Raw genomic sequence first — 13,303 nt, forward strand, 5'->3', positions numbered from 1 at the left:
TATTTTTAAATAAACTGTTGGAATAAGAATATGGGCAGGAAAGGCATAAGATAAGGAGCACTGAGAGGAGGAGACAGTTTAACAATTGACAAAAGGTAGGATAATATTAACATAAGCCTCTGTTCGTCCATCCTTTCCACTAAAGGGAAGAATCCTTAAACATGAAAAAGGAGCTGAAGCTTGCCATTGATGAGAAGTTGGCAAGAAAGCCCAGGACTATTCAAGTTCAATATTTTTGACCTAATGAATATCAGCATAAGTTTGATTTCCAAAAATAAGCTCCTTAGAACACTAATTTTGCATGGTATTGAAAAGGTTTTGAAACGAATCATCTTAAAAACACTGGGTTAAAACAGTTCTCTTCATGGTGGTTCTTCTTAGAGTCTGAATATATAGGAGGGAACTAGAGTTATGCACAATGTTTCCCAAACTAATGTTACCACCCAGATTATTTCACAGAACTAATGTGTTGGTAGGGGAGTTACAAATATTTATATAATTATAGAACTACCACTGATAATATCTGAAAAACTATGAAGATAAAGAGATACCTCAAAACTTAAGAGACACAAAAGGGTTTCCATAGTTCAAAAGTATGAAAAAGATGAATTATTGTATTTGTAGACATATAAATGTGGCATATCAATTGGGAATAAAACCTTGGCAGATCAATAGGCAGCAACATTTCAGAATTGATTGTTCAATTGATTGTTTTAGTAAACATTGGGAAGTGATAATCATTATAAGTCAATAAAATTTTTCATGACTCATTTGAGGCCAGGCACAGTGATTCACGCCTGTAATCCCAGCACTTTGGGAGGCTGAGGTAGGAGGATTGCTTGAGACCAGGAGTTTTAGACTAGCCTGAGCAATATAACAAAACGCCATCTCTACAAAAAATTTTAAAATTAGCTAAGCATGGAGTCACATGCCTGTAGTCCCAGCTACTCTGGAGGCTGAGGTGGGAGAATCACAAGAGCTGGGGAGTTTGAGGGTGCTGTGAGCTATGCATTCCAGCCTGGGTGACACAGTGAAACTCTGTCTCTAAATTAATAAATTAATTAAAGAAATAATTTAAAAAGAATAAAAAAAGAGTTATTTGAAATTGACTTCATTTTCTTCAAGTTAGGGTTACCAGAATGATATAATAAATTAAGGAAAACTGAATTTCATTAAGGTTCTTGAAAAAATGTCTTAAGATTTTCTTATGGGAGGAATAAAGATGTATCAATTATTAGCCAACACACAATCTCATTCAAAGGGAGATTGATACACAGATTAACCCAGAAGGTCTTTAAAGGAATGCCATTTGGGCCTGTAATTATGCCAATTCTTTTCAATACTTTAATAAAAGAGAGTTTTGAAAACAGAAAGTAGGATGATCAAGTTGCTAAAGACTCAAGGCAGAGAGAAAGAGAATTAATGTGTTAGGTAACGAGATCAGGTTTTAACATTACATTATGAAATTGACCTGATGGATCCAACCCTCAATCTAAATTCCTATATTTAATTTTGTTTTGGGGAAATACATACTTTCCCCTTCTACTGGATACTGTTTATTGGGACCAGCAGTCAAGGTGTCCTGCTCTCTTGGCACTCAGAACCTCCGTGAAATGATGCTGGGACCAGAGGGCAGCAGAGTGCATTCGTTAGAGGAACCTGCCCTGGTGGGACTGTCAATTACTTTCCTCCTGAGACCCCTGGAACCCTGGTTCCTGTGACAGGCTATTCAGAGTCTTTTTGTCTGTTCTGTGAACTCCCCCATATTCTATTAGCATATTTGTTTCTACTTAAGCTTACAGGTTTCTGATCCTTAGAGTAAAGGACCCTAAGTCTTCTGGACTAATACAATTCCTATAGTCTGGCTATTTCTAGCACCACTGGCCCTGTAAAGAACTTAATGTCTAAGGGCCCATGTTTCTGTATTAATGTGATATTTATTAGCTGTGAGACTCTGAACAAGTTATTCAATTGCTCAGAACTTCAGGTCTCTCATGTATAGAATGGGAATAACACTACAGTCTGAACTCGTAAGATTGCTATGAAAATTAAATGAGATGATATAAATAAAGTGGAGTATTGTAATTCAATAAATATAAGATCTTCCTGAAACCCTCACAAATATTCTTTCCTGATTTACAAGAAAATGCTGGCTTTTAGAGGCCTTAAAAACTACTTTAATATATATTTATATTCATATTTATGTTTATATACCTATTCTCAAAACTCTAATTACCTAACAAATATATATACTAGAACTGTTGAGTCTTTTTGAGTTCAATTCAACACATATTTCTGCCTGCCTACTATTGTGCAAGACATTGTGTAAATCACTGGGCTAACTGCTAGGAATACAAACTAAATCACCTAAGTGTGTGTGCATGTGTGTACACTGTCCATTCATACACGGGCAGATGAGACACACAGTGTTGGAGTATAAAGGGCCAGCTGTGCATGTAGATGCAAATCCTAGCACTGATATTAGGCAGGAACAGACAAATATTAAATACATAACTTTACATATGCCTCATTATCAGCCCCTACCCAAACTGTTTTACACCTGAAGTACAGGGAAGCATTAGAGGAAAAAAAAAGTAGCAAGATTAATTCCCTATGAGATACAAAATAAGTAGAGATCATTTTTATTTACCAGAGTAACAGGTGTTAGGGAGATTGTTAGCTTTGTAATTTTGTAAACTCCTATGACATCAAAACTCAGCCTTGCAAGCTGGCTGTTTACAGAGCAGCACCGGTTTTCATCTTGGGACCGACCAGGCCAGACACACAGAGAAGGAGTAGTTTCATGGTAGTGAGCAGGGTGGGTAAAGAGAAAGATACTCCCCCAGAGGAGTGAATGATCTATTCCAGGGTGTTAATGACACTATTCCTTCCCTGTAGCTCATCTCAGAACCAACCTCCTCCCCTTCCCTCGAAATGTGAGGCTGGAAAAGAAGGAGAGAGTGGAGGGAGTAGGACACACGGCACGAGATACATAACGATCCATGTTCCTTTTTCTACCTTAAAGATGTCCTGCCATTTAAAAACTGAATTGTAGTTCAGGCTAACCAATTAACTCAATTTCTGCAAAATAATTTCCTTTCTGATTTTTCCTGGAAATTAACACACAATTTCTTACATAGCAACAGAGTACCTTGAGCAAGGCACCAATGTCTCCCAAGAGAGGAAGTGCAATCTGTAGTGAAGGAGAAAAAAGCAAATATGTGTATTTACACATATATGTGAACACGATGCAATGCAAACATACAATACAATGTAGTTATTTTTCCTCAAAATGTCATGACAATTGATATTTGGAGCATGGGGTTTCTAGACTCTTACTGTCAGAATCATTGGCTTAGCATTATGTTTCATATCAAGAAACTGACACAAGGCACTGACAGAATTCGGAACAATTTTTGAGAAATATTCCCTCTTCCTCTACCATGAACATGCAAACACACATATCATAGTTTTGATTCTGCAGCTCTATTTTATATTTTCATGACATAGCAACCTTTATGTCATCCCTAGTATGTTGTTGATTTTAAATAATGCATACAGATAAATGATTTATTAAAAGGAAATTACTGGTAAGCATATTATCAGACCGTTGAGAAATGTGAAAAGTACAGGATGAGTTTGCCTTAAAGTTATTTCTCACGGAAGTTCAAAAATGCCTACAGTTGGCTTAAGTGATAGACAAGACAGGTACTGAGGGAACTTGGGTCACATTTTGGCTACATGTCTTTAAAATGTCCTTGCAGAGAGACACTCTGTAAACACAAGTAATGCTTTGCACGATTCTCTGATAACACACGTGTGATTTACTCAGCAACGAACTTAAAGTAATGCCAAAATATGCCTCCACACGTAGCTTATAAAGGCACATAAAGCCCAAACAGTGTGGGAGGTAGAAAGGCTTTGTGAAGCTTAAAACTTAGAGGCCAGATTTGGATTTTATTATACAAGATTCTTAATACAATGTCATGTACCATATGGCTTCGCAAATTATAACTGCCGAGTCTGAGGCTATTTAAAAGGATTTCACTGTCGCTCAAAGCAAGGTTTAACCTAAAACAAAACTTTGGAACACACTTTTAGTGCCTAAACTGATTTTTAAAGAGCCTACTCAAGCCAGTTTTCATAATTTAATCATCTCAGCATTTTAAAGCCACCAAATCAATAGCTATGTACCATATTGTAGGTAACTTACCTGCAAAATTTCATTTAGAAAAATGAAATTCATTTAGTCACTAACATTAGAAAGAATAGAAATTGTGGCTATATATTTTGTCTCCATTTTCCATGGGATTGAGACATTATATGCCAAGGCTTGGCCTGGGGCAAAATTGTACAGTGGAATTATACCCTTAGGAAATAAGTATTCTTCATACACACAAAAAATGCTGATGTAGCTTGAATTTTTTTTCCTCTACAGAATAATGGGGATAAACAAAATCACCAAGCAGTCACTGAGCATTCTAATTAGTTTAGACAGCAAAGCTTGCTTGGTAGGCCGTTTGGCTTCCGGGTGCATTAAAGACACATAAATCAGGCAAAGTCTGCCTACATACCGGGTCACCTGGGGGGCCGGGCAGGCCTGGCTTTCCGTCCCTTCCTGGAGCTCCCTGAAAAAAGGTATCCATGTTCCAATCTTTGCACCGTGACATAGGTGCAGATTAAAATGGAGGGGGCAGATAAAGAAGGTCCTTACATCATTCCCTGGGGTCCCTGGAGTTCCTGGCAACCCAGGGAGACCTCGAGGACCCTGGAAAAAAAATAGTTACTTATGAGAATAGTCTTTTAGTCATTTTCCCCAAGTAAGCAAGCTGGCTTAAGTAGCTTACCTGAATACCTGGCTCTCCAGCTGGTCCTTGGGAGCCCTGTGTAAATGAGAATCAATTATCAGAATTCCACCAGGAATGTTCACAAATTATTCAAGTGAGATAAAAGTATTGTAATTTACTTAGTGGAACAAGAGAGTTTGCCACTGTACACACTCTGAAAACTCTCTGCAAAGTCAGCCAAGACTTTCAAGTGGTAGGTAAACACTTAAGCAGATACCTGTCGCTAGAAACATCAACATGATTTTGTTCAGATATCTGGGACATCTCTTTCATTACCATCATCTGTCATCACACATTCATGAGGGGACAAACAATGCATCCAAATTCTCTCTCTTCAGAAACTGACTGCCTACAGGAGAAAGTGGCTTGGGGCTTCTTTTACTTTCTGCTTTCTACTTCGAGTTATTTCTCTCTTTGAAGAAATTGCCAGAACCAGTGTTCAGTGGCAAGAATAGGAAGTCAAACATCAATCAGTTATTCTTTCCTATTTTCAGAAAATTGGAATGGGGGGGTAACTAAAATGAGGCTGGGAGATTACTGGAGAACTTAGTGACATTAGTTGTATCCCTATTACATAATCAGGGACCATCAAACAAGGAATTTACAGCCTAAGTAAGTAAAGAGCTGATTTCTTAGCAGTTGACTTCAGTAATCACTCACTCTGCTCATTGACTTTTCTTATTTTTAAAAAACAAATATCCGAATCACTGTTATTATCACAGCTACTTTTTGCTCCCTTTCTATTTATACTGTGTCCCAAAGTGATTTTTTTTCTTTCAACCTCCATTATTCCCCTAATAATTTTCTGATAGCATTTTTTTTTTTTTTTTTGAGACAGGATCTTGCTCTGTTGTTGCCCAGGGCTAGAGTGCAGTGGCATCATCATAGCTCACAGCAACCTCAAACTCCTGGCTCAAGCCAGTTCTCCTGCCTCGGCCTCCCAAAGTGCTAGGATTACAGGCATGAACCACTGCGCCCAGCCCTGTTATAATTTTTAAACTTTGTTTGATTCTCATCTCCAGTAGTCTTTTATATTCTTTCCCTGGAAAATCAAACAACAGTGACATACAACATAACCATTCATGATTAATGCTTTCTTTTGACTTTCGTGATAACTTCAATACAAGGGCTGTGATGTTCTGATATAGTAAGAAATATATATTTAATCTCTGCCCCCCAGTTCTTGGCACAGAACTCCTAAAACCCTTGCAATTTCCTCAAGAATAGGCTGCTAAAAAAAACTTTTGTTCTAATATTTGTTTTTTGGACCTGGGCTCCTGACACAGAGCTCCTAATCCCTTGGAACTTCCTGGGTGACAGGAGAGTCTTTTGTTCCAATGAGGAGACCCTTGGTGGGCTCCTATATAGAGACTGGTCTCTAGAAAGACCAAGCCATGATCAGAAGACTGGAACTTTCAGCCCCACCCCACATATTCTGAAGAGAGAAGGGCTGGAAATGGAGTTAACTATCAATCTTGCTGAAGTGATGAAGCCTCCATAAAAGTCCCAAAAGTATGCAGTTAGAGGGAGCTTCTGGATTGGTGAACACACCCACGTGCAAAGAGAGATACACCCCAACTCCACAGGGACGGAAGCTCCTGTGCTCAGTGACCCTCCAAGACCCCTCCCTTTGTGTCTCTTCTGACTGTTCAACTGTGTCCTTTATCATACCCTTTATTGATGCAATACACCAGTAAGTGTAAGAAAGCATTTACCTGAGTTCTGTGAACTACTCTAGCAAATTAATAGTACCCGAGGAGGGGCTCATGGGAACCCCCAATTTATAGGTTGATCAGGTTAACCCCCAGGTTAATCAGAAGTCCTGGAGGCCCAGATGTGCAATTGGCATCTGATGCAGGGGTCAGTCTTGTGGGAATGAGCCCTTAACCTGTGGGATCTGACTCTGACTCCAGGTAGATAACGTCAGAATCGAATTGAATTATGGAACAACCAATTGGTGTCCACCAGAGAATTGATGTGTGGGGGAAAAAAAACCCTCACACATCTGGGGTCAGAAGTGAAGTATTCTGTTGAGTGTTAAGAGCATAGTAGGAAAAAAAGTTTTTCCATTACACCACAGGCCAATTTCCTCAATTTATGTCATTAGAATAACTATTTATTTCCACTTCTCTTGTTCCAAAGTTTTTTATGTTTTTTCATAGTAAACACAAAGTTTTACATTTTATTATTACTATTTTATTAATATTATTTAGTCAGCAAGTGTGTATATGGTGGCCATTATTATCAGACATTGTTCTAGGCTCTGTCCTTATAGTAAAAATTCATTTAAAAACTACCCATTATTTGTTTTCACCATTAAAAACATCTCTTCTCTCTTCTTTAAGATATTACTCACAGCTTCTTGGCATCATTTCATTTATACATACCTCATCCACTTTGAATAATAACTTCTTGCTTTACTTCAATTAAAAATAAACAGTAATTTACAATAACCTAATATTAGGCATTCTTATCTTACAAACATGCGTTTGTGCTTTTCAATATATAAAATAGAGGAATAAAGGGTTAAGTGACTGCTTCTCATCCAAGATCAGTGTGCGTGACCAGCACCTGTCAGTCAGTGAACAGTGAGTACTCTCTCTGTGCTTGGTGATATAATTTCAATGCCCATTAATCCTTTCTGGGTAGTATTTATTTGTAGTTCCTCCTCCCTCTGACCTTTCTATTTTTCCTCATCATTAAAATTTGTCACTGGATTTTGCTTCACAATATTGGAGTCAACAAGGTTTTCACTTACTGCTCTGCCAGGAATTCCTATCCCTGGAGGGCCTATGTCACCTGGGGAGCCATGAACACCTGGCAGTCCTCTTTCACCCTGTGAAATGAAATGCTTCTGTTAGCGCGAGGCTCAAGAGACATGAATTTTTCTGACATCTTTTGTTAATTATGAATTCCTTAAAAATTAGCGATAGCATCTTTATACCTTTGGCCCACGTGGACCAGGTGCTCCAGGATTTCCATCTAATCCCTAAAGGAAAGAAAATAAAGCAGTAAATACATCTCTTTTTCTAGAAGGTCTGGAAGGGTTAAAAATATCTTAGAAGTCATAGCTCAAAAAATATGTTTCATTGCCCTTCATCTTACTTGAATAAACCTTTTTCTGTAAAAGAATAAGGAACAGGGAATATAAACTTCAACGAGTTATAGATTTTGTATAGTTCCTTTAAAATATAAAAGGTTTTAATCTACAAAATGAGGTATCTGATATTGAGAACTATTATTATTATTAATTAACATAAAAATTTCCAAGGGGATGAGGAAAAATGCATATGAAACAGGCACATTGATTATTTAGATTTTCCAGTGATCCAGTTTTCTATGTGCTGGAAACAGTCTGGGTCACAAAGACATTTTCTGCAAAAGACAGCCTACGCTGATACCTGCAGGGCCTCTGGAAGGGAAGTTTTAGTTTTGAGACAGTATCCTAGGGAGGTTGATGGTTTAAATACAGTGTACCTCACTGGGGCCCATAGATCCCTAAGGGATCCATGCATAGAATTTGGGGGCCCATGACTCTTCCAAAATCATATGCAAAATATTGTGTGCCTGTGTATTTTCTTCAGAAGAAAGTCCATTGGTTGCATCAAACTTTCAAATAGGTTATTTCTCTAATCTAAAGAATAAGATGAATATTTCTTTTTTGCAGACCTAAACTTATTCCTATACTTATGATCTGAAACTGGAAACACACGGAGTAATTAATGACATTAAAAAAATTCAGTAAAAGGGCTAGTACTTACCGGTTCCCCTGGCAGGCTTTTCCCGGGAGGACCAGCCTCACCTTTTGGGCCTGGAAGCCCAGGAGGGCCTATAATCCCACCTGGATCTCCCTGAGGAAAACAAAGTAAGATTCTTATTTTGTTCCTCAGGTTCACAGTGGGAAGTAAGGAGATAGCAATTTCCATTAAGTTCTCATCATTCATTCACTCACTCACCCACTCACTGGATTATATTTACTGAGTGCCTAATTCATGTCAGGCACTGTTCTAGTTATCTTACATGCATTTAGATTTTGTAGTAAGTTATGTTACGATAAGTTTATCAGTATCATGAAAAATATGCATGTGTGTATAAATATACACACAAAAGGGCATACCTATTCATGAAGTTCTCTAGACAATCTTTATATTTTCTTTAAGTTATTCCTCAATAATGGTTGAATGTTAATATACTATTTCCATGTAGACATTAAGAAGCAAGTCCTGAAATATTAAGAGACTTCTTAGGTCTGTGCCAGCATTGGTAGCTGAGCCTGAAACAGACTTTCAGAGCCCTGAACATCTTCATCTCTAAGTTAGTTCATTTTTGTCACATGGCAGTTCTGTGCCAGAACCAGGGCTGCAGCAATGCACCACTCCGGGGAGTGCCTTCACACGGCAGGTGGCGGGAATGTCTCAGATTCACACGCAATCTCAGAAGCCGTCCTTTCACTCCCCCAATGCCCTTATGATCCTCTGTCTCTTCCTCCTACCCACTTAATATACACAGTGAGTAAAATGTAAAATATACCTTTTCTCCTTTAATGCCTTGTTTTCCTGGGATACCGTGTTCTCCTGGCAATCCCTAGAAGATTCAGAATTAATGGGAAAGAGCAATTAGAACGTCCCTTATTGTGATAACATTTCTATCTGGGAATCTTGGTCAAGAGAACAGAATTTTAACATATAACCGACAAGAGGATGATTGATTTTGGCCTCTCAGGCAAAAACATTAGTGAAAATATGTGACTTGTTGTTTAAAGTGAAGCCACCTAGATATAATGGGAAAGAAACTAAAGGAGAATTGAACCAAATGCATTAACCCTACCATTGCCCAGAAATGGAGGATGGATGGTGGTTGGTAGCCTCGAATCATGATTCAGGACAACAGGGTAACTAAGAAAATATGCCTTTACTATGTTTTGGAAACGGTAGCTGTTTCCTCTTTTATTTTCTCTTTTATTTTATTCTTTTTTTTTCTCCAGTCATTATTACTTACTCTCTGTTTTGAACATCCTGTGGCTTCACCTCTGCCACCAGGATTTTCTCTCTTTTCATAAGATCTCTATACTCGGTACACCTGTAGTGGTACAGTAATTGACTTAGCGGAGTGACAAAAAGCTTTGCTCTATAAACTGGATATTCAAAGCACCAAACAGAATAAGTATGCTGACCAATGGACCCCTGGAGGCTTGGGCAGTGAGCATGGAGAATAAAGCAAGAGATCAAGGGGCCGCTCTGGGGGCATGAAAAAAGGAGAGATTCTTAAAACTGCCTGAAGGAAACTCTAATTGTGGTGAAAGAGTGATCAGTCTCCAAGAAGTTATGGCCAAAGATTTTTCTCGTATTGCTCAAGTGTGAACTGATGGAGAGCTCTCACCTCCCAAGTTGTCAGAAAGCTAGGGGAGGTTGTCCAAGGGACAGAAAGCTGACCTGGATAATGCACAGAAAAGTGAATTTAAAGGATATGAGAGTGTGTGGGTGGGGGGAGAAAGAGAGAGAGAGAGAGAGTATTGTGAGTCTACTAAAGCTAGGTTATAATGCAGCCTGTGGATCTTTTTTTGGAGGGCTCTTGCTAGAAAACAACAGAAGCTTTGGAAGTGTCTTCCTTAGATGGATATTGGAACCAAAAGCCATGCATATTAGAAATGCTTGCTTTCTCTCTCGGTTTTCCTTATTTGACATTTCCAATCTCCACTGCTGCTGGTACACCACTGACAAGCATGTCCAAAATGATAATTTAGTTCATTTGAGTTCCAAAGACCAGTTTTATTAAGCTAATGATGCTCAAAAGAACATTACATGAATTTATGAAGGGAATAGTCTACCCGATACCCCCTGGCCTTAGGTGTGATTAGTGTTAGTGGTGGACATGACCTATGTCTTTATGTGGCATAACTCAGTCACTTGAACAGATGTTGACAATTCTTTAAAAAAATGGTCCTAATTTCATTTAAAAATATCAAAGGCATTATACATACAACATCTCCTGGTGGTCCTCTGGGGCCCATGGGGCCTGCAGGTCCTTGCTGACCCTAAAATAAAAGGTGATATGCACTTTAACTTTGCTAAAAAAAAAAAAAAAATAGATCGTACCTGAATATTTGTAAAACATGGTGTGACCTTTATCTGTAGAAAGATGAACTTTCCACCATCCCACTTTCTCTGTATAATACTGAAATGTGCTCTGGGCTTACCAAGATAGTTCCCAGATGTTTTTATTTAGTGGATCTGTTCTCCACGGCGGGTGATAACTGGATAGCTTGCCTTACCCACATTAATCTCTCCCGCTCTTCCCCAAAGCTGCTCTTTCTTGGGACACTCCTGCAGAATCCCACATGGGAAACTCAAGTGTCTCAGGGTTGAATAATTTTGCTTTAGAAACTGAATCTTGAATCCTGTTCCTTTTAAGAATACAGCTCAGGATCATAAATTTAGCTCACATTGTTTATTCTTAAAGCTTTTAGGGATGCTATTGTGGATATACTCTGAAAAAGAATTTAAAAATCCTATTGTGAACCAAAAGGCACAGTTACTATGTGTGTAGTAAATGTAGCCAATGGGGCAACTTCACCATGGAAACAGGATAAAGTCCTTTCTTCCTGTGAAGAAAGTGAGTGACATACCAAAGCACCTCGTTTTACACAGAATGATAATAATGCCCCAATTATTTCCTAATTTATCTTAGTTATTTTTTATATACCTTTAGTCCTGGGCTTCCTATTAAGCCAGGGGGACCAGGATCTCCAGGTTCACCCTAAACATGTGGATGAGAGGGAGAGTTAAATGTTACTTTAATTTTCATAGTATCATGAAAGTTGGAGATGCAGTTGAAGAATGCCAGGAGGTTACCTTTGTTCCTTGTGATCCTATCATCCCAGGTTCTCCCTGTAAAGAAAATAATCACTATATAGGTAATACTTAAATTCAGATAGAGATGGAAATCTCTTATACTTTAATTGAACATCTACAAATTAATATGTAATAAAGGGGGAAATTATAGAAGATATAATAAAATCAAGGAGGGTTCATTCTAAAACATGACTTAAATGCTTATTATTGCTAATAAATAAACAATAATTTATTCTTTCTTCTTTATAATAGTTTCCCCCCAATGTCACTTTTGACACTGATTATATTCCATTAGCAATCACTGCATTCTCTACTTAGATGACATCATTATAATTTGTCACTAACTAATCTCATGTCCTAGAGAATTAAAACTTTAGAGGAGAAATGGGGAAGAGTAGAATTTAAGGTAATAAACTAGCCTGAGCAAGAGTAAGACCTCATCTCTAAAAAAAGTAGAAAAATTAGCCAGGCATGGTGGTGTATGCCTGTAGTCCCAGCTACTTGGGAGGCTAAGGCAGCAGGGTCCCTTGAATCCCAGAGTTGGAGGCTGCAGTGAGCTATGATGACACCATTGCACTCTAGCGTGGGTGACAGAGTGAGACCTTGTCTCCAAAAAAAAAAAAAAAGAGAAAAATTTAAAGTAATATGTATTGACAATTCTACTATCAGGTATATGTACTTAATGAAAAAAAAAAAAACCCAGAAAATACAAGGTTATACAAAATAGGACAATATTGGCTATAATAAATTTTCTTTTCTTTTCTATGACTTCTTTATCTGATAAATCCAATTTGTGCATTAACAGAATTTTTGAAAAAACTATATCTTCTATTTTAACATTGTATTTTAGATATTCTATGTGGATGTCTTTCATAACATTCATATTGAATCACTACTAGTAACTGGTTTAAGAAAGTATATAAAATCCAAACCAAATGTTAAAGTATCCTCTCATAATAACACTTAACAAAGTTAAAAATTTCTCATTTATCAAAATAAAAGAATAAAAAATCACAGAGGAAAAATTAAAATTCCCACAGAGCTTATTTAATCAAATCTATTAGACATCAAAGTAAACGTATCAGAAATCACAGATAAAGAAATCAATGAAGTAGAAAACCCAAGATACTGATAAAACATCTACTTACTCTATCTCCCTTTTCACCTTTTGTAAAAGGTTCCCCCTAGGAAAATGGGTAGAAAACAGAATCAATTTTAAACACTTTTAGAAATAAACTCTCCATATCTGAGTGTGGAAAAGTCCTGCAGGTCGAACTCAGACCTCCACTGCAGACAAGCCTCTAAAATGACCCAGAGCATCACAGAGTCTGCCTTTGCCACTCAAAGGAAGCACATGAGAATTAATTTTAAAACTCTTTCACATTCGCAAATGAACAATGAGTTAATCATTCTGATACTATTTGGAGAATCCCCTTCAAATCCTGCCCAGGGCCAAAGCTGTCTGTTGCCTGTTTCACACAGAAGATGATCACACGCACCTCCAATGGGGGTCAGAATGGGTGTAGCAGCAACCAAGCGTTCAGTGGAAAGACAGTCATTTGAATTCTTCCAGTTGGTAATTGTATGCTTGAACATAGAAAACCA

General features: G+C 37.8%; 1 protein-coding gene across 1 annotated transcript in view; it reads right to left on the reverse strand.

Moving 5' to 3' along the window:
• Window positions 1-13,303, reverse strand: part of COL19A1 (collagen, type XIX, alpha 1) — a 383,175-nt gene that overhangs the window by 56,164 nt on the left and 313,708 nt on the right. Inside the window, exons 21-32 of the mRNA XM_012646513.1 lie at window positions 12,847-12,882; window positions 11,699-11,734; window positions 11,550-11,603; window positions 10,828-10,881; window positions 9,378-9,431; window positions 8,609-8,698; window positions 7,792-7,836; window positions 7,606-7,683; window positions 4,848-4,883; window positions 4,715-4,768; window positions 4,575-4,628; window positions 3,152-3,193 (exon numbers count right to left, since the gene is read on the reverse strand). Of these exons, the coding sequence (XP_012501967.1) occupies window positions 3,152-3,193; window positions 4,575-4,628; window positions 4,715-4,768; window positions 4,848-4,883; window positions 7,606-7,683; window positions 7,792-7,836; window positions 8,609-8,698; window positions 9,378-9,431; window positions 10,828-10,881; window positions 11,550-11,603; window positions 11,699-11,734; window positions 12,847-12,882 (633 nt within the window). The remainder of the gene's footprint in view (window positions 1-3,151; window positions 3,194-4,574; window positions 4,629-4,714; window positions 4,769-4,847; window positions 4,884-7,605; window positions 7,684-7,791; window positions 7,837-8,608; window positions 8,699-9,377; window positions 9,432-10,827; window positions 10,882-11,549; window positions 11,604-11,698; window positions 11,735-12,846; window positions 12,883-13,303) is intronic.

The sequence above is a fragment of the Propithecus coquereli genome, unplaced genomic scaffold (assembly GCF_000956105.1).
Source record: "Propithecus coquereli isolate 6110/MARCELLA unplaced genomic scaffold, Pcoq_1.0 Scaffold244, whole genome shotgun sequence".
Lineage (NCBI taxonomy): Eukaryota > Metazoa > Chordata > Mammalia > Primates > Indriidae > Propithecus > Propithecus coquereli.